The sequence below is a fragment of the Loxodonta africana genome, chromosome 13, assembly GCF_030014295.1.
Source record: "Loxodonta africana isolate mLoxAfr1 chromosome 13, mLoxAfr1.hap2, whole genome shotgun sequence".
NCBI lineage: Eukaryota > Metazoa > Chordata > Mammalia > Proboscidea > Elephantidae > Loxodonta > Loxodonta africana.
In genome coordinates this window covers 84,035,467-84,058,530 of record NC_087354.1, presented here as the reverse complement: position 1 = coordinate 84,058,530, position 23,064 = coordinate 84,035,467, and the positions used below count along the sequence as shown (strand labels likewise).

The following is a 23,064-nucleotide window of genomic DNA, read 5'->3' as shown; positions in this document are numbered from 1 at the left end:
CTAGAATCTAGAGTCAAAGATGGCCAAGGATCAGAGGGTTTAGAGAGTAATTTTTTTTTTTTTTAATACATTCCTGATTTTTGTTATTAAGATATCTTCCTCCTTCCTTTTTATGGTGAGAATCAGAATAGTCTGCTTGGTTACAAAAGGTCACTTACTAAGGTAAAGGATATGGGAAGTGTGTCAGTCTGGATATTAAAAAGGATAAGCTCCAAAGTGGATAGGTATAAATATGCTAAGTACTGGCATGTATTGTGGTTAGCATAGAATTTTAATTATATGAAACTAGATTTGCCCTTTGTTATAGATGAAATTGAAAGGTCTGGCTTCGCCATAGTTTCTATTATATGTATATTCATATTTGAAGCACTGGGTGGGTTTATTTGTCATTAGGAGAAAGTATTTCAGTATTAATGATACTAAAACACAAGGCACATCTTATTTAAAGAGACCTCAGAAAACATTCCAAGTTATCTTGAGATACTACAATTTCATTCTTAGTACTTCTTATAATAAGTGAACAAACTGTCCAGAAAACTTGGTATTTATTGAGTACCTACAAAGTGTTTATTGCCTTATATGTTTGTATATGCTGACACATGGAGACCACATGTGTATAATTCAAATACAGCCTGCACCTTGGTTGGCACAACTTTTAATCTAGTTCTCTGTCTTTTTTTTCCCCCTCAGTATATCTGTTGAAAGTGTTTTGTTTCCTTTTGTTTTGTAGAGTATTCCACATTCTGGATTTTGCTAGTTTCACATCTGTGGTACCTTTAACTTGTCCCTCTATCCTCTGTATTCCATAAAAAAAAAAAAAAAAAAAGTTTTTTTTTTATTTTTATGGAACTGGTAATTGGATTTAGAGAGTCAATTAGATTCAGATTTGATTTTGGGGGGAAGGTTTGTTTTTAGGTGGTTGTGTGTTTCCACCAGGAGACACATAATGACTGATTAGTTTTTCTTTTTGTGGTGTTAGCAGCTGCGATGATCACTGTTGATCCAGCAATTTCTTAGGCATTGAAAAATGGCGATATTCTAATTATATCATTACTTCTTTACGTATCAGCTGGAGTACTTCTATAAAGAGGACTTTTCTATTATTTGGTTATCCAGTGGTACAGGTTTTATGGTAGAATTAGCATTGTTTTCAAGAAACATCATGATCTGACTTTCTAACTTCTTTGCGTTCATCCATTCTTATCTTCATGATGACTTCATACCATACTTGTGATTTGTCTTGCAGTTTGGTCTATTCACTGTCAATTGAACATGACTGCACACTCTTGTTCATGCTCTTATTTGCCACTGCAACACTACTCCTACTCTTCCCCTTCAAACATAGAGCCAACCGAGCCTTCAAAGTTCAGCTCAAATACCCTCTCTGCAAAGCCTTCTGGGAACAACTTAACCAATTCTCTCTCTTTTTCTTTTCTCTGAATATCTAACACCTTTAAAAAAAAATTCTGTCTTGAATTTTAGTACAATAGATTCCTAGAGAAACATCATAGAATAGTGTCTATGAAAAACAGACTTAGATATAAGCCCCCGCTTGAATTGTCAGCTGTGTAATCTTGAACAAATTCATAATCTCTCTGAGCTTCAATTCTTTATTCTTTCAATGGAGGAAAAATTATACCACCCTTGCTGATTTTTATGAGAATAACGTGAAATTATGCATATAAAGTACTTATCATGGTACCTGGCAGATAGTATATTCACAATAGATCAGCACAATCATCACCTAGAACCACCTAATTTTAGAATTTGAACATATTATAAACATTTAAAATTTTTTTTTTTATAAACATTTATATGTGTACATAGCTATGCTTCCTGGATCCCCAAATATCATAAGCCTCTCATGGTAGAGATCATGTAGGTCCTTCTCTGAATTTTCCACCATGAAGAGATCCTCATTATAGCATTTGGTACTGTAAGAAACTATGCGGAGCACACACACCTAGTTTCCTGGGCTCTGTCACTCAGGTTGAGTTTGGGGCTAGGTGGTTGTCATTTTTGTATAGGTGGGAAGAACTGATATGTTTTTTGAATAGCATATAGAATTTGGGGAGCTAGCGGGGATTTCATACTCAGATTCTGCTCATAAAGGTCTCCATTCCCTTTGTTGAGATGTAAAAAGTATTTCAAAGAACAAAGACTAACATAACAAATACTGTGTTTACACATTCCAGAATTATACTACCCATATATTTTTTTTATATTTTGCTTCAGTCATTATTTTACAGATAAAAAAAGATTACAAATAAGTTAAAGTCCCCTCTAACTATCATCTCATGTTCCCTTCCTACACTTTCTCTTTAGAGGTGATCATTATCATGAGATTAGTATGCATCCTTCCAGATGATTTAAAAATCAATTTACATGGATATATATTTATATATAATCCTTATATCATAAATGAATATCTGCATTTTTTAACTTATGTACTATAAATGCAGTTGACCATATGTATGTTTATGCAATTCGCTGCTCTTGTACCTTTAACAATTGGAGGATGGGGTCTAACCTGATTGGTTTTGTGATGCCAGAGACAGGGGGTGTGATGGGAGGTAGATATTAGGGCGAGTCTATTCTTGAGCACATATGCCTACACGGCAACAGCCAAAAAGAAACTATCCCTCCTTTGGAAACAGTCTTGATATGATAGATATCGCAGAGCATTCGTTTATTAATTTTCCCTCATTTCAACATTATGTGAAAGGCTTTGCTTGGCTTCGTAGGTCTTTTATTTAAACAGTTTGATTTATAATCATCATTTGTTCTCTCTTCCTTGTTAGAACTGCTTAGTATTTTTTATCTTTTACTTTATAAATAAAATCAGGAATCACAAGCTTAGAGGAAACTGCTTGAAGAATTCAATTAAATTCAACAAATTTGAATTGAAAGATTTCTATGTTCAATCTAGAAAATACCTAATCAATCCGTGATTCTTAAACCATCATTTTAGATTATGCGATTCACCTCTTGAATCTAACGAAGCCATTTCCATCCCTGGAGACTATTCTCTTGCTTCTTAGTGTGATTCTTTCATAGACGCTTTCCTGCTGACTCCCCACATCTACTCTCACTTTGACTATTCGTGGAAGACATCCCCTTTACACATGGTGACAACTTCTGATTCCTCCTTCTGAAGAGAGTCTGATCTAGGAATTCTGTGAAACCTCCCTGTGCAGAAATTGACCCATTCTATCATACCTTTCCTCTGAGAAGCTAGGTCTTCTCAGAGCCTGAAACGGGTTAGGGAACTAACAGTAGAATTCCATGGGAGGTGCAGGCAGTTAAGCACTCAAGTACTAGAAGGAAGGTCGGTAGTTCCAAGCCACGTGGAGGCTTTTCAGAAGACAGGCCTGGTGACCTGGTTCTGAAAGGTCGCAGCCTTGAGAACCCCGTGGAGCGGTTCTACTCTGTTCAAATGGGGTCACCGTGAGTCCCAATCAGCTAGAGGACAACTAATAACAACAATAACAGCTTACTTCAAAAAGGAGCTCCTAGGTGACACAAGCAGTTAAGTGCTTGCCTATGAACAGAAAGATTGGCAGTTCAAACCACTCAGAGGCATCTTGGGAGAAAAAACCTGCTGATCTGCTTCTGAAAAATCAGAGCCATGAAAAACCTCTTCTGTAACCCATGGGATCCCCAATGAGTTGTAACTGATACCATGGCAACCGGTTTGTTTGTTTTGGTATACATAAAAAGGGAAGTAGAGTCATTGTTTTAGGAACCTTCAACGCAATGTACCTTCTGATGCTAAAAAATCTCTACACGAATATGGCAGGATGGGAAAGGAAATACAGAGGCACTGACCAACGAGTCTCCCATTTGCGCCCTGACATATTTCTGTAGTGGAGATCTGACTTTCAGAGAGCACGTTCTCTCACTTCACAGAATTTAAGCTACTTATTTAATTTTTTCATGAAAGCAGCACTGAAGAAGAAGAGTGGTCTAGCCACATTGACTCTGGGAGCTTGTTAATTTCCTGGCCTCCACACTGAGGACATATTTCTCTGGATCCCGGCCTACTTCCTGGTAAGACTGATCTGTGTCTCAAAGTGATCCTCATCTATCTTGTTGAGGACCATACAGATTTCTCAGCTGTCTGCTCCCGACTAGAAATATCTTCTATTTTGTATATGTCTATTCGTGTGATGGCTATTTCTCTGGGATATGTTCCTAGGAGTGGGATTGCTGGATCGTATGGTATTGCTATTTCTAGCTTTTTGAGAAAGCCCCTCATCGTCTTCCAAAATGGTTGCATCATTTTGCATTCCCATCAGCAGTGCATAAGAGTTTCAATCTCCCCACAGCCTCTCCAACGTTTGTTATTTTCTGTTCTTTTGATTCGTGCCTGTAATGTCAGGGTAAAATGGTATCTCGTAGTTCTGATTTGCATTTCTCTAATGGCTAGTGATAGCGAGCATTTCCTCATGTGTCTGCCAGCCACCTGAATGTCTTCTTTGGTGAAGTATCTGTTCATATTCTTTGCCCATTTGTTTAATTGGATTATTTATCTTTTTTATTGTAGAGATGTTGGATTTTCCTATTGATTTTAGAGATTAGGTCTTTGCTGGATTTGTCATAGCTAAAATTCTTTTTTTCAGTCTATAGGTTCTCTTTTTACTCTTTTGGTGAAGTCTTTTGATGAACGTAGGTGTTTAATTTTTAGAAGATCCCAGTTATCTAGCTTATCTTCTGGCATTTGTGTATTGTTAGTTATGGTTTGTATATCCTAATGCTCTAGCATTGACTGTATGTTTTCTTCTATGACCTTTATAGTTTTTAGTTTTCAATTTAGGTCTTTGATCCTTTTTGAATTAATTTTTTGTATGATGTAAGGTATGGGCCCTGTTTCATTTTTTTACAGATGGAGAATTTTATATATGCTTTCCAACTATTATCTAACATTTATTCTCAGAGATTTCTGGCAATGATTGTAGTAAAGCTTCATCTGCATAAAATATGGACTAGTAAATTGACTGACATAGGTCACTGCACTTGTTCAGCCTGAATCAACAGGGAAAATGTCTGAGCAAATGAGTTATATTCATAATCTCATATTGGTAAGCTACAAACAGTTAAGTACATCCAAGTCAATTCTAATTATATTATTAACCAAAAAGGCACTATATTTTAGTTAATTATATGTCTCTTTTTCTTATTTCTACCCTCGCAGTGGAATATTAAGGCTGTGCTGAAAATGATCAGTACATAATGTGCTTCAATCCTGAACTCAAATGTAACACATAGATGGGCTGGAGAGACCAGGGATTTGAGGAGAAATTTATGATTCCATAAATAGCCATTTGTGGTTCAAAGAGTGTTTAGTACATTGTTTCAACTAGTTTTTGGGATTGACTTCCCCACTAAACTTTTACCATTGAACCACAGAAAGCCTGAAAGCTACCCTGAATGCCATGTGCCAGGAAGTAAATAAGAAAATCTTCAAGAAGTTAATGTGATAACATTTCCATTGAAACCTATGAGAGGACAGGTAGATAGATATTCACCAGGCTCAATATGTTTATTTTTGCATGTAATTATTTTTGAAAGGTTTATAGTTCGTTATTGGCCTATCGGGGGCAGATTAACCAGCAAGTAAGGTAGGCACAGGCTTACTTGTGCTTACTTACTAATCTGTAGTGCACAATTTGACCTGTTTTTCACCCCAAGCTTTAGTGAAACCCATGTTAAATTAGTGCACTACAGATTAGTAAGTAAACACAATTAAGACCGTGTGTATCCTGATGATTGGGCAATCCTTCCCTGTGGCCCTGAAGAAACAGAGAAGATTAAGTGACAGTGTATTTACTCAGTGGTAAAATTGGGATAAGAATTCCAACTGTTGTTCTCATGCTCTTTTCAATGTCTCACGCTTTTTCCAGCTGTTGTTTATTGATGCAGATCACTAAGAGACTGCGGAGCTCTAAGGAATTATATGGACGAGTTGCACTGGGCTGTCCGGGACAGTGGTTTTCCCGAGGCCCTTTCAGGAGGTCCAAGAGGTCAAACCTATTTTCATTATAGTATGAAGACTTTTTTGTCTTTTTAACTGTGTTGACAGTTGCTATAATGGGTAAAACTTTTGGCACCTTAGCATATATTAAGGCAGGGCTGCAAACTGCAGCGCTAACACTCATCATAGTCTTCACTGTCACGACACTCACCAAAAAAAAAAAAAATCAGGTTCACTTAAGAATGTCTTTGATGAAGCTGTGACAATTATTAATTTTATTACAGCTTTACCCATAAGTACACATTTTTTTCATTCTCCGTGTGACACAGTGGAAAGAAGACATAAAGCAATTTTCTACTGCATCCCAAGGTAATGGCTGCCATGAAGAAACCACTGATTCAGTGGTTGGAATTGTCACCCAAGGATTCCTGTCTAGCACCTAATAATTTTAAAGGATTTTTTACATTTTTGTGATTCTAAGATTCTAGGATTTCAAGATTCTGAGGTTTTTACAAGACAATGGACAGGGGAAAACCTCGAGGTCTGGTCCTAAATTAGAGGCTTTTTTTTTTTTTTTTTTGTAGTTAGCTATCTGCATTACATTTCAATAAGTAAGATGAGAGGGGCCAATATTTATTCTTTCATTTTTTAAACAAACATTTAATGAGTGTTTGCACTGTGAAAAATATGGTCTGGTTGGTGTGGAGAGGCATTAGATAATCGTCTCTGTGGACACAAGACCCTGTTCATTCTATCACAGGAGGCAGTGTAGGGGCCACTTCCGCCACTAACTGGTCTCCTTGGGCAGATGAGTTACCCTTTCTCAGCATTCTTCCTCATTTGTAAAATGGGAAAAATGATGCATACCATTTATTATGATGATCAAAAATGTTATGATATCAACTGCTTTAGTGGTGTCTTGGAGTTTCGTAGCAGGGCAACAAAAAGGGTTTTCTTTCATAACTATTTTATAGCTATTTGTTTTACAGCTTTATTTATACTTGAGGAGTATAGAAACAAATCCATCTTAGAATGGGAGATTCTGTATGTACATGTAGAAATAACCTTTGCAAAATGTTTAATTTAGTCAAAGTTTTTAATAACCAGCAAATAGTCTGTTGCAATTAATTAATTTTTTTATAAAGAGAATAATTTTTAAAGTTTTACTTAGAATAAACTTGTTTCACTCCTGTTTTAAATTTGTTTGCTCAAAATAAATTCATTTTCTAAGTCTGAGTTTCATAAAATGTCAAAATTGCTGCTTGTCTTTGTCTGAATGTAGCTCTGCTCTTTATAAATCTCTGCAGGACAGTGAGAGTGCCTCTGGCGGAGGCTATTTCTGTGCAGCTCCGCTGGCGCAGATTAAAGAACATTCATTTTCTTTCTCTAAAAATAGATTGGTCACTTTCCTGGTGACTCTTTGCAGACTCTCTCCGGGCCAGAGTGATGCTTGGCATCTGGTACTTGCTCAGAGGTGCAGTATGTGGAGTCTAACCATTGCATTTCTAGAAACAGATCCAAATATATCATAGCATTAGAAAATTTTTATTTACACCCAAAGAAGTGCCACTTTCTTTACTTGTGATTCACTAATACGGAAGAAACTAGAAATGCTGCCTTGAATTGGTATATATCGGTAGTTTCTTATTTTTAAAAGTGGAATCCTGAATATAGGTGGCATAGAGCAACGGTTGCTGTTTATAGAGGCAGAGGCACAGTGGGGTCTGGGGAGGAGAAAGAGCCCATTGTTTGATGTATATGCTGCAGGCTACTTTTGTTTCTTGATGTATATGTTGCAGGCTACTTTTGTTTCTTATCGTTTGTCAACAGCTCCGCTAGTCACATTTGCATGCTTACCAATTTAAAAGGCACCTGTTGCCATGGCAGCACAGAACAAAAATGAAATCCATTATTTTATGAGGCTTCTGTTCCCGAGTGATACAGGTGCAAGTGGGTGAGGACACTGTAGGATTTTGCTTCTTACAGCCCCAAGGTGAGAGGCTAGGTCTGTACTAACATGCACCATGTGAATGGTGGGATTTGTCCGAGGTTGTTCTTCTATGATCTGGGCTGCCTCCACCCATTCAGCGGTCTACAGAGATCCAGTTCTACATCCACCGATAACCTGGCAACCATACACTGGTTTATGTCAAGAGAAAAATTCCTGTTGGAGGGCTTTCCAAGGAGAGTTTTTAGCTGATAAATAAATAAGCCCATATATTTTGTTTTTTTTTTTTTATCAATCTCTGCTTGGGGTGGAACTGATAATGGTAATAATTCTTGCTTCTTTTTTTGTCTTTTAAAAATAATTTAAGAGAAACACTGAAAAGAGAAATTTTTTTCCTGCATGTATTTCAAAAAACAAATGAGGTGTGCAGTGAGGTAACCAGGTTTCAAAAGGATCTTCCAGAGGACCACGAAGTTTCTTCCACATCTGCCTGTTGTGTGTCTATAGAATGTCTGTAACATGCAAGATGCTGTGGCGAGCTCTCTGTGGGACATAAGAATTCATGGTCTGTGTTTAGTGAGACTGAACCCTCATGAACAAGCCAACCAAAAGTAAATGGCAATCATGAGCAGTTCTGTTATTTGCCTCTTCCCTTTTTTATTTTCAGATCACTCCATTCATTGAGTGCTACTTTAAAAGACACGTGTCTTGCTATGCCACCACCATTTTGCTTATATGACTCTTCCCAATAGAAGACAGAGTTTTGAAAGAGTTTTGTAAATAAAGCTCTTTCAAGGCAGATACCAGTTTCAGTCATAGTTTACTCAGTAATAAACATTTACTGAGTGCCTTTTTTTTTTTTACTATGTGCCAGGCATTGGGTGAGTTACTACGGTGAACTGTTAAATTTCACAGATTGCCTGGTTTATTGCCTAAATTAAACATTCTCTCTCCAAGTGCAGCATTCTTCCTAAAGACACAGTTTTTTTTTTTAATTAACTTTTATTAAGCTTCAAGTGAACGTTTACAAATCCAGTCTGTCATATGTAGGTTTACATACATCTTACTCCCTTCTCCCACTTGCTCTCCCCCATTGAGTCAGCCCTTTCAGTCTCTCCTTTCGTGACAATTTTGCCAGCTTCCCTCTCTCTCTATCCTCCCATCCCCCCTCCAGACAAGAGCTGCCAACACACTCTCAAGTGTCCACCTGATTTAATTAGCTCACTCTTCATCAGCGTCTCTCTCCCACCCGCTGACCAGTCCCTTTCATGTCTCATGAGTTGTCTTCGGGGATGGTTCCTGTCCTGTGCTGACAGAAGGTCTGGGGAGCATTGCCGCTGGGATTCCTCTAGTCTCAGTCAGACCATCAAGTCTGGTCTTTTTATGAGAATTTGGGGTCTGCATCCCACTGATCTCCTGCTCCCTCAGGAGTTCTCTGTTGCGCTCCCTGTCAGGGCAGTCATCGATTGTGGCCGGGCACCAACTGGTTCTTCTGGTCTCAGGATGATGTAGGTCTCTGGTTCATGTGGCCCTTTTTAAGACACAGTTTTTAAATAGCAAAAACAAAGAGGTAGAAAAGAGATAGTGAGAATCTTAAGATACAGACTTCGCAAACCAGAAAACTGGCATGTGGGCACCCACACTCATTCAGACCCTTGGAGAGGTGAGGTGTAGATGTGCACTTTAGAGGGGTGTACACCCTCAATAATGTTATTCATTTTCAGCTCCAACTATGTACTCTCGGCAACATAATCTGTTGTTGTTGTTAGGTGCGGCCGAGTTGATTCTGACTTATAGTGACCCTGTGGACGACAGAACAAAACACTCCCCCATCCTGCACCATCCTCACAATCATTGTTATACTTGACAAGCATAACTGTGTTAATCCATCTTGTTGAGTGTCTTCCTCTTTTTCGATGACAGTCTATTTTATCAAGCATGATGTTCTTCTCCAGGGACCGGCCCCTCCTGATAACATGTGCAAAGTATGTGAGGTGTAGTCTCACCATCCTTGCTTCTAAGGAGCTTTCTGACTGTACTTCTTCCAAGACAGATTTGTTAGTTCAGTGCTATTCAAAGTGTGACCTGAGGACTGATTCCAGTCCACACCAGTTCATGATGGTGTAAGAACAAAAGTCCTAGTAAGCAATTAGAAATTGATTGCAATTTAGCAGAATAATTTTATCTGTTGAATCCAATAAAATTAGGCTGCTATTTTTTATTTCTAAAATTTGAGTTTCTCTAGCAATTAATATTTTATTGCATCCTACAAAAGCAACACCTGGTTCTTCACCACAGTTTGAGAAGTACTGGTCTGTTTTACTTTCTGTTTCTTTAAATGTGCCTTAGCCTGTTCCAAGGGCTGTAGAGGGAACTCAAACTTCCAGCCTTTTGGTTAGAAAGCATTACCAGGTTTTTACTGGATGCAGGTATTTAAGATGTCAAACCAGTGCCCTTGCTGTTTTGCAGTTACACCTCAACAACGCAGTAAGGGCGGGTGAGAGCAGGGACCTTGACATCATAGACCCCTGAGTTAGAATCCTGAGTTCTGTCGTTTATGAGCCGAGGGACCACAGGGCAATCAACTAGCCACTTTTAACCTTTTTACCTGAGTTTCCTCATTTGTCAAATGAGGCTGCTGATAGTACCTCTCTCTTAAGGTTGCTGTGAGATTAAATGAAATAATGCATGCAAAACATAAAGTGTAAAGTTCCTGGCACATGCTGAACACTCAGAGAATGAAAGCTGTTATATGTTTTTCGTTATCAGTATTAGCAGCACGCTTAGTGCATTTTTTATTGCCTTTATTCAGACATTGCCTGATTGCTCATTTAATCATACTGTTCTGAGGAAAAAGAAGCTAGAAGAAATGAACACGATTGCTTTGCTAGACTCACTTTTTGAAGACGTAGCTAGAATGAGAGGTGTGCATTGGATGGGGAAATCACTAGGTTTCTAATGGGCCTCGGGGAACTAGGACAGTGGTGCAGCAGAAGCCTTCTTGTTCAGGCACTGTGAGCATAACCGGAGTCACTTACAAGGTATTTTTTATACAGACACAACTAACACTACCAAGAGGAAAATGGAATTAAAAAAAAAAAAAAAGGTTTAGAGATATATCTAAAAATATCCCAACCAACAAAAAATGTTGGCTAGAACACCTGGATTTTTCTGAGTATAATTTTAGTTGAGTAGACAGAGAAAAGATATATTTTCCTAAAAGAGGAAAGAGTGATTTTATGGAAAATGGTATTTGGCAGTAATCTATAGATGCAGCTCAATTTTACAAAAGCTTTTCCTGGTTTTAAAGAGTGAGAAGGTGGGGATTAGAACAAGCTGCAATAATAATGATTAGCGCTCATTTGCAATTGCTTCGACTTATCCCCAGATAGTCTTTTTTGTAGGATAATTGCCTAGGAACCTTGACTTGTGGATGTGAACTACAGGGTTTAATCATGCGATAGTTAAATGATATGATTGTTTTAATGTGTGCGCACTAAACAAGTATATTAAAACCATATTATGGATTCATAGCCATTTGGATATGCTTTATTAGCCTTTAAAAAAATGGGTTAATTGTCTTAAAAGTAAGCAGAAATATGTTCAATATATAAGTAAATTAACTGCCAAGCAGAATTGCACTGAATTTAAGGGAGTGGATTATGGCTTTGTTGTCAAATTATTTTTGGTATATTAAGTATGAATTCAAAAGGAAGACTATAAACAAAATTCAGAGAAAAATATTCAAGAACTACTTAAGTTATTGCTAGACAAGGGCAATAATACAAAGACATCATTTAATACGGTTGGAGTAAAACCCAGATCATTTGAGCCTTATGTTCTGTAGGTGCAGACACACGTGCACAAACGCACACACACACAGATATATTCATACTTGAAATGTTTTAACATACCCAAAAGTATGCATGTGTATCTGAATAAAATGAGTGATAAACATTTTCTGGTAGACAAAATGAACACACACACCTGTTTTCAATAATAAGCTCTGTTAGCCTTGAATGACACCACAGTCTGTCAGGGAAGTGGTGAAATTATCAGACTGTTGAGGGCTTCAAATTTAGATCCGGCAAAGCACTTTCAAAACACACTGTAGGATACAATCTAATGTTGTTTAGACAATAAAAAGGTGATCTAAATTCGTCTTTTCTACCTCTAATTTTTACTGCTTTCATTTAATTTTAAAAAAGACAAATATACACAGAAGCACTGAAAGTCAGGGCCTAAACTCTAAAGTGCTTATTATTGCACATTAATATAACACTGGAGATGCGTGGCTTTGATGTGGAAACAACACAAATGTAGCTATGAGTCCTTGGACATTTCCTGACTACTAAGTCAGCAGCGAAGAAAGACCTTAGCGTTTACAGCAGTAGTTAAGAGGTAGCTGGTGAATTTGTCTTTAAGGGATAAGTTCTAAGCATGCACATCCAACATAACAGACCTTGATATTGTAGCCAAAATTAAATAGGGTTTAGTTCTTCCTTCCATATATAAATGTTATTGTAACGATATAAATATTTGGTAATACAAAAATGACACAGAGATTCTTTGAGAGCTATTAGGTGAATTATGTAAAGGTAGAAGAGATTGGACGGGAACCAGCTTCTAGAACACTTGTTCTCTCTGACCTGAACCTAAATCACTGGCAATCAGATGTAGTCTCTTATATCATTTGATTTCTTCTATTCTAAGACAGTTAAGATACTATGTAAAACAAACGAAATTGTTTGAGGTGAAAGGATTCAATACATTTTTCTATTAGTTTTCAATTTATACTTTTTGGTGGCATGGTGGTTAAGAGCTCAGCCGCTAACCAAAAGGTTGGCAGTTTGAATCCACCGGCTGCTCCTTGGAAACCCTATGGGGCAGTTCTACTCTGTCCTAAAGAGTCGTTATGAATCGGAATCGACTCGACAGCAATGGGCTTGATTTTTTTGTTTGTTTGTTTTGGTTTTACATGCCTTATGCTCTTTCAACCTGTAATGGTTTGCTTGGGACACCCTTGCTCACTGTGAGGAACCTTTCCTATCTTTATGTCAAACAAATGCACTTTAACCCGCTCCCCGGGTTCAGCCTAGGTGACTGTTTAGATAAACTGTTGCTTAGACTTCCAGTTTGGTGGGGCAGCTGCCTGGAACCAATCCTGCCAGAGGCCTCCCTCATCTGTCAATTGCTTCTCGACCAGCAGTGCATCCTCTGAGCTGTGCATCTGCTTGGCTACCCCTGCCTCATACAGCTGGCTTTGCATAAGCTTCATAGAAAAGTGGATTATGCAAACTTCTTTTTACAATCCTTGCTTCTCAAAGCAAGCTGTTATATATGGAGCCCATGCACATGTAGAAAGCAGATAGGAAAGTCACCTACCCAGTTCTAGAAGTTTGCTATAGTCATGAGACAAAATCAAATGCCCCTTTGCTTTTCTTTGGCAGTGATGGTGATGGGGAGGTGCTGGCCACCAGTGACGTTTGCCTTGGTGCCTAGCTCACTGATAGGATGTAGAAGATGCTCAATAAACATTTGTTGGATGAATGAATGAATGATCATTTCAAAGCAGGTTAGATTTTTGGCACTGCTCTTTCCACATCCCTTCCTCAGCTCTTGGCCTCCTCAGATGGCCACCCTAAGGGGGCTGCACGGGAGAAGGATGAGCAGTCATGATGTGCATCTCTACAACCTTTGTACAACCTACAAACCAAGGATTTTGTAGTCAAGCAGATCCGTGCCTAAATTTGAACTTTGCTCCTTACTCATGTTTTAACCAGGGCAGGTCACTTAGCCTCTCTGTGGCTATTCTACTTTATTTAAGATGGATAAATTACACTTTGCCTTAGAGGGTTTTCATGAGAGAAATTACTTTATATAGTGTGCATTTAGTCTTAACAATAGTGATAAAAGTTTCCATATTTTGAGTATCTCCTAGCTGCCTCGGTCAGGGTTGGAGGACGTACAAACATTTTCACCAATTGTTCCACCAGCTGTGCAAAGTAAATAGCAGTATTCCCATTATAAAGCTGATTAAACTGAGACTCTGTGATGTAAAAGAATCTACGTCAAGGTCACAGAGCCAACAAGTGCGAAGGCAGAGATTTGACATTAAGCTTATCTGACTCTTGAGCCCAGAATTTTCTTTTACCCTTTAATAAATGTTACTTTCCCTTGCCCCTCCCCAAAATGGAAGTCACACCGTTCTGCTATCCTCATTAACTTCTGTTTACTCGGTTCTATACAATAGTTGCTCATAGTAAATCCCAATAGGCTCAACAGTTCTGTTCATTCTGCTCACTTATTCAGAATCTGTCTGCAGACTCCATAGTAACAGTGCTTTTAGGTGTCATTACTGGACCTCACAGATTTTTAATAAATTTGTTCTGTGTTACTTTAAGTTAGATATTGTAACACAGGACAGAAGGGGCCAGGGAATACTGAGCCACTGAGATGATTCACCCTTTCTATAACGCAGCCCAAGAGAAAAAACAAAAGCACCGCAGTGTCTCCTCTGTCGTGTATGGAGTCAGAGACTCTTCTGGCCATGTGTCTACGTGTGATGTCAGTGGGAACTTGGAATATTGAGGGTGGAGATACCTAACTCGGACAATATGACTTTGCAGCTATTAGCAGAAGCTGGAAATGCTTATAACTGTGGCTGAGTCAGAAGGATATGAACCTTGGACTTATTCTAACAGTTGCCTTTAATTAAATGAGCTTGGCCCCATTAGATTTTGGCAAGTCGGCTATTCAGAAAGCACCGTTTCCTTGCAAATCTTCTAACTTTCCCAAGTTTTGTTTTTATTCAGCATCCTGGATTTTGTTTTTGTTTTCCATTTTCAGATTTATAATCGCTTAGATACAAATTGTTGTGGATTCAGACCACGCAAAGAAGATGCCTGTGTACGGAGTGGACTGAGGTTGAAATGTGATGACCAGGATTCTGTGGCTCTAGCCCACATTGTCCAGAGACAGCATGATCCGAGGCACTTGGTCTTTGTAGACAACAAGGGTTTCTTTGACAGAAGCGAAGATAACTTAAACTTCAAATTATTAGAAGGCATCAAAGAGTAAGTTTCATGATGTAGTAGCATCTTAAGGATATCACATTTATATTAAAAAAAATTTGTAAGGTTTTGAGAAAATGCATGCCCTATATCTGATTGATTTAACCCTGCGAAAGGAATTGTGAATGTGGAGTCTTAGAACGGAGGCCTACGAAAGGGAAATGAACTCAAATGGAAGAGAACCAGAGTTCCACACGGTGTCTCTCAGCGTTCAAAGCTTACTTTTCAGGTCACAGCCTCTGTGGTGCTTGGCCCTTGTTGTGAAGATCCATGTAGTTAGGATGGAAGATTGCAGGAATCTCTGGAATAGGAACAGGCAGAGCAGGGAGTAAGCAAGTGGTGGAGGCTTCCTTATCGAGACATGTGACAGGATGTGGGGAGGACTACCGGAAATGCAGATATTGACGTGGCAGGATGCCCAAGGGCAGAACAAAATCATGTGAATTTGAGGAAATGAAGAGGGAAATGAGAGCCAATCTAGTGAGGAAGGTGCCATATCAAAGGATTGCAGGCTGCTGCTTAAGTTAGGTAGGAGGGTTTTGAGCATTTGGAAGTCCTTCCGGGCACCCAAAAGGGAGAGTTGATTGATGCTGCTTAGGACAACAGAAATACTCATTTCTATTTATGGGGTTGACTCAGGAACCAAGACTTTAGGGGAGACCTTGAAAGTTGTGGGATGCCTGGCAGGACTCAGACAAAATGCGGAGCAGAGACTGGATCAGTGTGAGATTGAAGAAGGAGTTCTACATCTTAGAAGTTAAAATGCAGTGGTTACTCATGGCACACTTGATCTTATCTGTAATTGGAAATAAAGGAAACCAGGAACTAGGTGGTAGTGGCAGGGACCCAGCAGTGGAGCCCTGAGCTATTCAACGCTAGCCACGGGGATTGTGGTTAGATTCCCAGCTCTACCACATGGCGGGGCTGAGCCACCCTTCATATTTCATGGCTTAGTCAGAAATTAGATTGACTAAGGAATTGGAGTAGGTTGGGGATTTAGACTACAGGAGTGAATTACTAAAATAGCTAATTGCTAAAATAGCTGTGTGAAGCTAAATGACTTGCTAGAAAGCGCACAAGTATGTCTAAAATTGACGTTAGGGCACAGGTCTTCTAAATCGAAATCAAATATTCTTTCTAAAATAAAGGGTAGTATTCGTACTATGTTAGTATTACTTTTGTTAATAGTGTTCTGACGGAATATTTAACTAATCTTCCTATAAGAATTAGAAACACGTTCTTATAATGAATGAAAACTAACCAAACCACAAACTCATTGCTGTCTAGTCAATTCCGACTCATAGTGATTCTATAGAACAGAACAGAACTGCCCCATAGAGTTTCCAAGGAGCAGCTGGTGGACTCGAGCTGCCAACCTTTTGGTTAGCAGCCATAACCACTGCACCACCAGGCCTCTGAGCTGAAATTGTGACTTAAATGTTGATTTCATGTACTTTCAACTTTAGAAGTAAAACTGCCCTGGAGAGTTTCATGAGCCCCGATTTTGTGAGTTTCTGCCATCCCCTGCCCTGTTGATACCTGTTCCTCACATCTCTTTATGGACTAAGGCAGAACATGTGGCAGATTTTCTCTTTTTTTATGAGTCTAAGCTAAGGAAATTTAACATATAGGAAAATTTACATACCTAATTCATCGCTTAATGGGTTGATATTGGGGAGGTCTTCTTAAGTCCCTAAGTTCTTTCTTCGATGTAATAATGTCTGGGTAGTACAGTCCATCCACCTCATTCTTTCACAGAAATACAAATACTGGTTTATTATTTCAAAGAAGATTTAACTTTAAATGCATTAGGAGAAGTAATGGGTTTTAAGTTAAATCTTCTTTGAACATCGAACTCACACATTGAGAAGCAAAAATAAAGACTTTTTAATCCCAGATCAATGCATTGAATTTCCTATTTACCAATATAATGTGAAGAATGTTAATTTTTTTCCCTTAATTTCTTTGCCCTTCATAAAAAGGATCAGTCACTACAGATATCAGTTGTAACAGTTTCATTTTATGCATTCTGCCACAGCTAAAGTAGTTAAAGAGCCACAGAATTTAAGACTCATGGATTATCAATACTTCATACTGCAAAATGCTTATTTAATTAATGATTTACTTAATACTAGAACCACTCAATTCTACAGTACATGTCTTCAGGGAGCATAGGGCATCTTACAAGTGTTACTTAATTCCATACTTACTCCTTCTCTTTAAACACCTCCAGCCCTGTGGCCTTTGGTCTTCCTTCAGCGTGACAACTGCTGGAGCACCTGGAGCCCTTGAATCCCACATGCCCTGTGTGTCATCCAGAAACCCTGGTGGGTAGTGGTTAAGTGCTAAGGCTGCTAACCAAAGGGTTGGCAGTTCAAATCCACCATGTGCTCCTTGGAAACTCTATGGGGCTGTTCTACTCTGTCCTATAAGGTCGCTATGCATCGGGATCGACTCAATGGCACTGGGTTTTTTTTTTTTTTTTTGGTTTTGTGTGTCATCCGGCTTGCTCCATCAAAATTTGGGAAAGGTGCTTACCAGGGCCTGGGACTTCCGGCAAAGTGCACTCTTTGAACAAGTATCTGTTCTTTAGTTCTATAAGAAACAACTGAGTTTACTTAAAAATTGCTATTAAACTCTAACACTTTTACTGTGTTTTCATTGGCATTTAACGAAACTAAATTTCAGGGGGGAGAGGCCGAATTGGGGACTTCCCAAAATATTGGTTATGATTTAAACCAGAAATTTTGCTAAATCCTTTAAATAATATATATGCCCGGCCCCTGATTTCATGCTTCCTAACTCAAAGAGAAGAAGAAAGGAGGGCGTACTCTTGTCAGGTAATCCAGAAAGAATCCTTTTGAATTGGACTTGGGTTTTCCAGGGGGCCTTTCAAGGTGGAAGGCTGTGGTTCTAAAACCTGAGTTTTGCCAAATTTATTTGAAAACAATTTAATTATTTAATTGATGCTTCCAAATTCTCAAAATTGCTGAAGTATAATCAGAATCAAAGGCAATTCTTTGTTTAATTGGACATTTTCAAATGATTCCTTTCTATCTTACTACATACATTATGGATTATTTCGCATTAAATTCAGCTGTATGACTCCTACTCAGGAAAAGCGCCTCACTGAAATCATCAGCATTTTTCTTCACATAGCTTCTTGCATGAAATCTCGCCTTGACACTCAGGAGAATACTATTTTACTTGGCAGATAAAAGTGGTTTTTACGGGCAAAATAGAATTTAAAATTAAGAAAGCTATTTTTGCCAGACTAACAGATCCTTTCTGATCCTGTGCCTCTTTTTTGCCTAAACATAATGACCTTAAGTGAGATGTTAGTATGTCAAGTTGTGAGTGGTATGGAAAATTCAATTCACTCGAAGCCCATTTTTCTGGCATATTAATATTAAGAGACGAGGCAGTTTGACAGTGATGAAAATGCTTTGATTCTCAAGAAACCATTTGATAGTGTGATCTATGCCAGATTAATGAAGGGCAGAGCAATTGAGTGAGGCATAATATTTCCAAGTAATTACTAAGAATGAAATATTGTTTTATCTTCTCAGGTTTCCCGAATCTGCAGTTTCTGTTTTGAAGAGCCAGCACTTACGGCAGAAACTCCTTCAGTCTTTGTTTCTTGATAGGGTTTACTGGGAAAGCCAAGGAGGTAGACAAGGAATTGAAAAACTTATCGATGTGATTGAACAGAGAGCAAAAATTCTTCTCACCTACATCAACGCACATGGAGCCAAAGTATTACCTATGAACGAATAGCACTGGCAGAAGCGCTAGATGTATTTACATGTTCTTGTTCCTAAATCAAGTACACCAACCTCAAATTCTTTTTGGAATGAGGTAGTGTAGATGAATACATAAAAATAAATGAGTTTAACCAAGCATGTATGAGAAACTTGAGCACTGTAAGCAGACTAAAAGGATTTAAAAAACATACAGCTCAGAAAAATATTTGTTTGTTTTTCTCTAACATCGTGCTGTGTGGATCTCAATATCTGACTACAGAAGGGTTCCAATTATTATTCCAGCTAGATTCGTTATAACCTTTGTCATGTCATTTAATAGAACAGAGGTACTATGTCCTAGTTGCCTAGTGCCACTGTAACACAAATATCACAAATAGGTGGCTTTAAAGAACAGAAATTTATTTTGTCACAATCAGGAGGCTAGGAGTCCAATCCGGGTGTGGCTCTACAGGGAAGTCCTTTTTCTAGTTCAGCTTCTAGTAGCTGGCAATCCTTGGACCTCTGGGCTTGTGGATTCATCTGCCTTTACCTTCCTTCTGTGTCTGTGTGTCTCTGTGTGTAATCTGCTCTTTTTATAATTCAGAAGTGATTAGATTAAGAATCAACCTTACCTGGGCATGATCTAATTAACATAACAAAGAAAATCCTATTTCCAAACAGGATAACATCCACAGGTATAGGGGTTAGGATTCCAACATAAGTTTCAAGAGGACACAATTTAATACGTAACATACTGACTCCTTTAATAAACCATATTTTATAAACGTCATTTTGACTGGTCTGACCAAATACTAATGGGAATGGTTCTTGACATTCTTCTGTTGCTGCTTGCTAAAACGTAGCAGTCCCCACCGTATCCAGAGGCAACTCTCCATTGGAAAATTGAGGCTCATGGTTTGCAGAAGTATCAGAGCCTGTAATACCTTCTATATAGAGACGGTGGACTGTTTGTATGTTTCCTAGTGTATCTGTAAATTATCAGCCGTCTCTGAGCAGCAAGAATCGCATTTTCCTTTCTTTTTTAGAAATTTATTTTATTGACAATAAAGAAATCACCTCAATCTGAAAATTTATATACTGGGTAGTTTTACTCTTTCCATTTTGGGTCAATTTGTGTCTAGCAATTTATAAATTGAACAATTCCGAAGTATGAAGTTACCTATTGGAAGTTACCTAACTAAACCTATAGACTATCTTTTTTTTAAAAATGGATGCTCTTTTTTTTAGTTTGTCATGATTTCTGTGTACTTTATTAATAATTAGTAGATTTATTCAAAGTTGTTCTTTGTAATTAATGTTTAATCTGATTAAATTGATTTTATCCAGATATTGACAATAGGTCCAGATATTGAGTGTGTTAAAATATACTGGCTGGTTTATTTCGGTATAAGAAATAAATTAAACAAAATAAATTAAACATATAAATAAAATAAAATAAACAAATAAACGAAATAAATTAAAACTTGACTCCAGTAAGTTCTCCTCAATGAAAGCACATAACTAAGAACTGAAACATTGAATTAGTACAATATCAAGCCTCAATTTTTCACCCCAAACTCCCTCTACCATTTTTTTAAATTAGACTGGAAGACTTAAAAAAAAAAAGACATAATATTCATGTGTTGGGTCTTCATGTCGCTGAAATGTACTCAAGATCATCATAAGTGATAGATATTCACATACAGATTTCAAATTTAGAACAATTTTTCACTACCATTTCACCCCCATGTACCCCATCCCTTATTTAAAAGCTAAGCTTCTGACTTTTTGTTTCCCTAAAGTTTAAAAATACAATTTAAGAATATTTATAATGTGATGTCTCCTGTCTTCTCAATTTTGTCTGTTATTGCTAAAGTGTACTACATTTTCTGTTTTCTGATAGAGGATAATTGAATATCAATGTGACTTCATATTATTAAAGATATTACAATAAAGGCTAGACTAAAGACAGGGAGAGAAAAAAAGAACATGCCTTTAGATTCTAATTTATACCACTTAAATAGAGTAACATGTCAAAATAACATGTTAAGTACAAGGAAGATGGACCAAAGAGAGAAGGGGATTATTCAGTCATCTAATTATAACTTTTTCAGGCTTATACTCAAGTACTGCTTTTAGCAGCCTTATTTGCACTGCTTTGCCCTTGGGAAAGTTTATCTTCAGACCACCCTCTTCTTCAATTTTCCGTGTATAGTGCTGAGTACTTCCCTCTGCTCCCAGAAGTTCCTGGTACTGTCTGGCTTTCCTGAGGCCCCGTTTGACCTGCAGTCTCTGGGCTTTTTAAGGTCCTTTTTTTCCCCCTCAGAAATCAGCCTCTTAATGAAAAACTGGCCAAACTAAAGTTTGCAGACCTGAGTACTAGTTTGACCCAAGCACTGGCTTTAAATAACACCTGTGACACCTTGTCTTATCAAGGTGACATATTTACATTTTATTATGTTTTTTGTGGAAATATAACATCTTAACCCAAACTTGTGATATTGATGATGGGAGTTCCAGGCTCCATAGAAGCTAGCTTTATTTTTGTGTCTTGAGCTACACTGCTTTTGTGCAGCCTAATCTTCCCATAGGGTCCGTGGGTGGTACAAAGAGTTAAGCACTTGACTACTAGCTGAAAGATTGATGGTGTGATCCCACCCAGAGCTGCCTCAAAAGACAGGCCTGGTGATCTCCTTCCAAAAAATCGGCCATTGAAAACCCTATGGAGCCCAGTTCTACCTCGGCACATAGGGTCATCATAAGTCAGAGACAAGTCAAGGGCAACTAACACGTTACATGTTACCTGAAAGGTTGGAGGTTCACACCCACCCAGTGGCTATGCAAAAGCAAGGCTTGGCAATCTTTTTCTGTAAAGATTACAGCCAAGAAAACCCCGTGGCGCTCAGTCCTACTCATAGGGTCAGTTCTCACACATGGAGTTGCCATGAGTTGGAATCAACGCAATGCAACAGATTTTTTTGTTTGTTTGGTCTTCCCACATCTGGACCTGACTTTGTTTATTGCCTGTAGTTATGCCAAAATGCTTAATGTTAAAAAAAGTTCCAGAAATACACATCTATTTTAGCCAACTTTGCTCTTTAACAATGTATTTTATTTTACAATCAGTGAATTATTATTGAATATATTTGAGTAAAGAATAATTGAAGGCTAAGCTTTTAATTCTAATAAATAATGTTCTTTTCTCTTCCTGAAACAATGAGGATACTCTGAGAATTTCAAATACATTCAGATTGTACTGTGGTTTGGTTCACATAAGCACATTATGTGGTTTATTTATAACTTGATAACAAATTGAAAACAGACAAATTTACCATGAGAGATATACAAAATCTTATTCTTGAGTGATTTATTTTACTGAAGTTGATGATATGAAAATAAATATCTTAATAATAAAACATATTAGAAATTAAAAAATGCGCTTTTTCTTTTGTGGATAGGAAAAGTTTCTTTTGTACATGGGTTATTTTTTGGAAGCTAAGTATAGTGTTTGCACTTTTATTCATAAAAAAATAACAGTCAAAAATTTTATTGGATTACGTTTAGGTATGCATGTATTTAACATCATCGTTAGTGGTCATTTTACTAGACCTTGGGGACATGTAGCACTGTTTTAGGTAGTATGGAAATTAAGTTAATAGATATCATAAACTATAAAGGAAGATTAGATTTTTGGTTTACTTTTCTTTGCTTGAGGTGAGTATCACAATTATGCTTAAAATTTTCTTTTTATCATTAATAGTTATTAGGTTTATTAGGCACCCAGGAAGCTTGCCAAAATATAAAGTATGTTGGACTTATCCTCAAAATATTTACCATCTCCAAACTTGTGTAATAGCCTCTTTATTCAATTGTAGCTTTAAATAGACATTGTATTACATCTAATGAATAAAATATCCAGATATAGCTTCATTTCCACACTGTCCTATGAAAACACTACGATTATTTCAGCACAGAACAAGGTAAAGTCTGAAAATGTGATATGGAAATTGTACATATGGCAAATAAGGGTGATAAAGATTTTCTTTAAAAATTAAATACTATAATTAAGAGTTAAGAACTTTAATTCATGAAAGATAATGTAACTTGTCAGGAAAAAAAACTATCTGATCCTCGGAAATAGCCTGAAGCGATTTTGGGGTGTTACTTCAGTTTAATGCTGACTTTGATAGTTGATTGAGTGGTTTGTTTTACAATGTTGTAGGGCAGAGGTTAACATGTAGATTTTTGTCCCATAGAAATGCAAATAATCGCTGTCTGATGGAAAAAATAACCTTAACGGTTACAGTTTATTGCCCCGTTGGATAT

The 23,064-nt window shown here is 37.6% G+C and overlaps 1 protein-coding gene across 2 annotated transcripts in view; it reads left to right on the top strand.

Moving 5' to 3' along the window:
- GASK1B (golgi associated kinase 1B) overlaps positions 1-22,186 on the top strand; it is a 49,874-nt gene extending 27,688 nt beyond the window's left edge. For both annotated transcript variants that reach the window (XM_064267644.1, XM_023558494.2), the window contains exons 4-5: positions 14,772-14,998; positions 18,565-22,186. In XM_064267644.1, the coding sequence (XP_064123714.1) occupies positions 14,772-14,998; positions 18,565-18,772 (435 nt within the window). In that variant the 3' untranslated portion in view covers positions 18,773-22,186. The remainder of the gene's footprint in view (positions 1-14,771; positions 14,999-18,564) is intronic.
- The last annotated feature ends 878 nt before the right edge of the window (positions 22,187-23,064 follow it).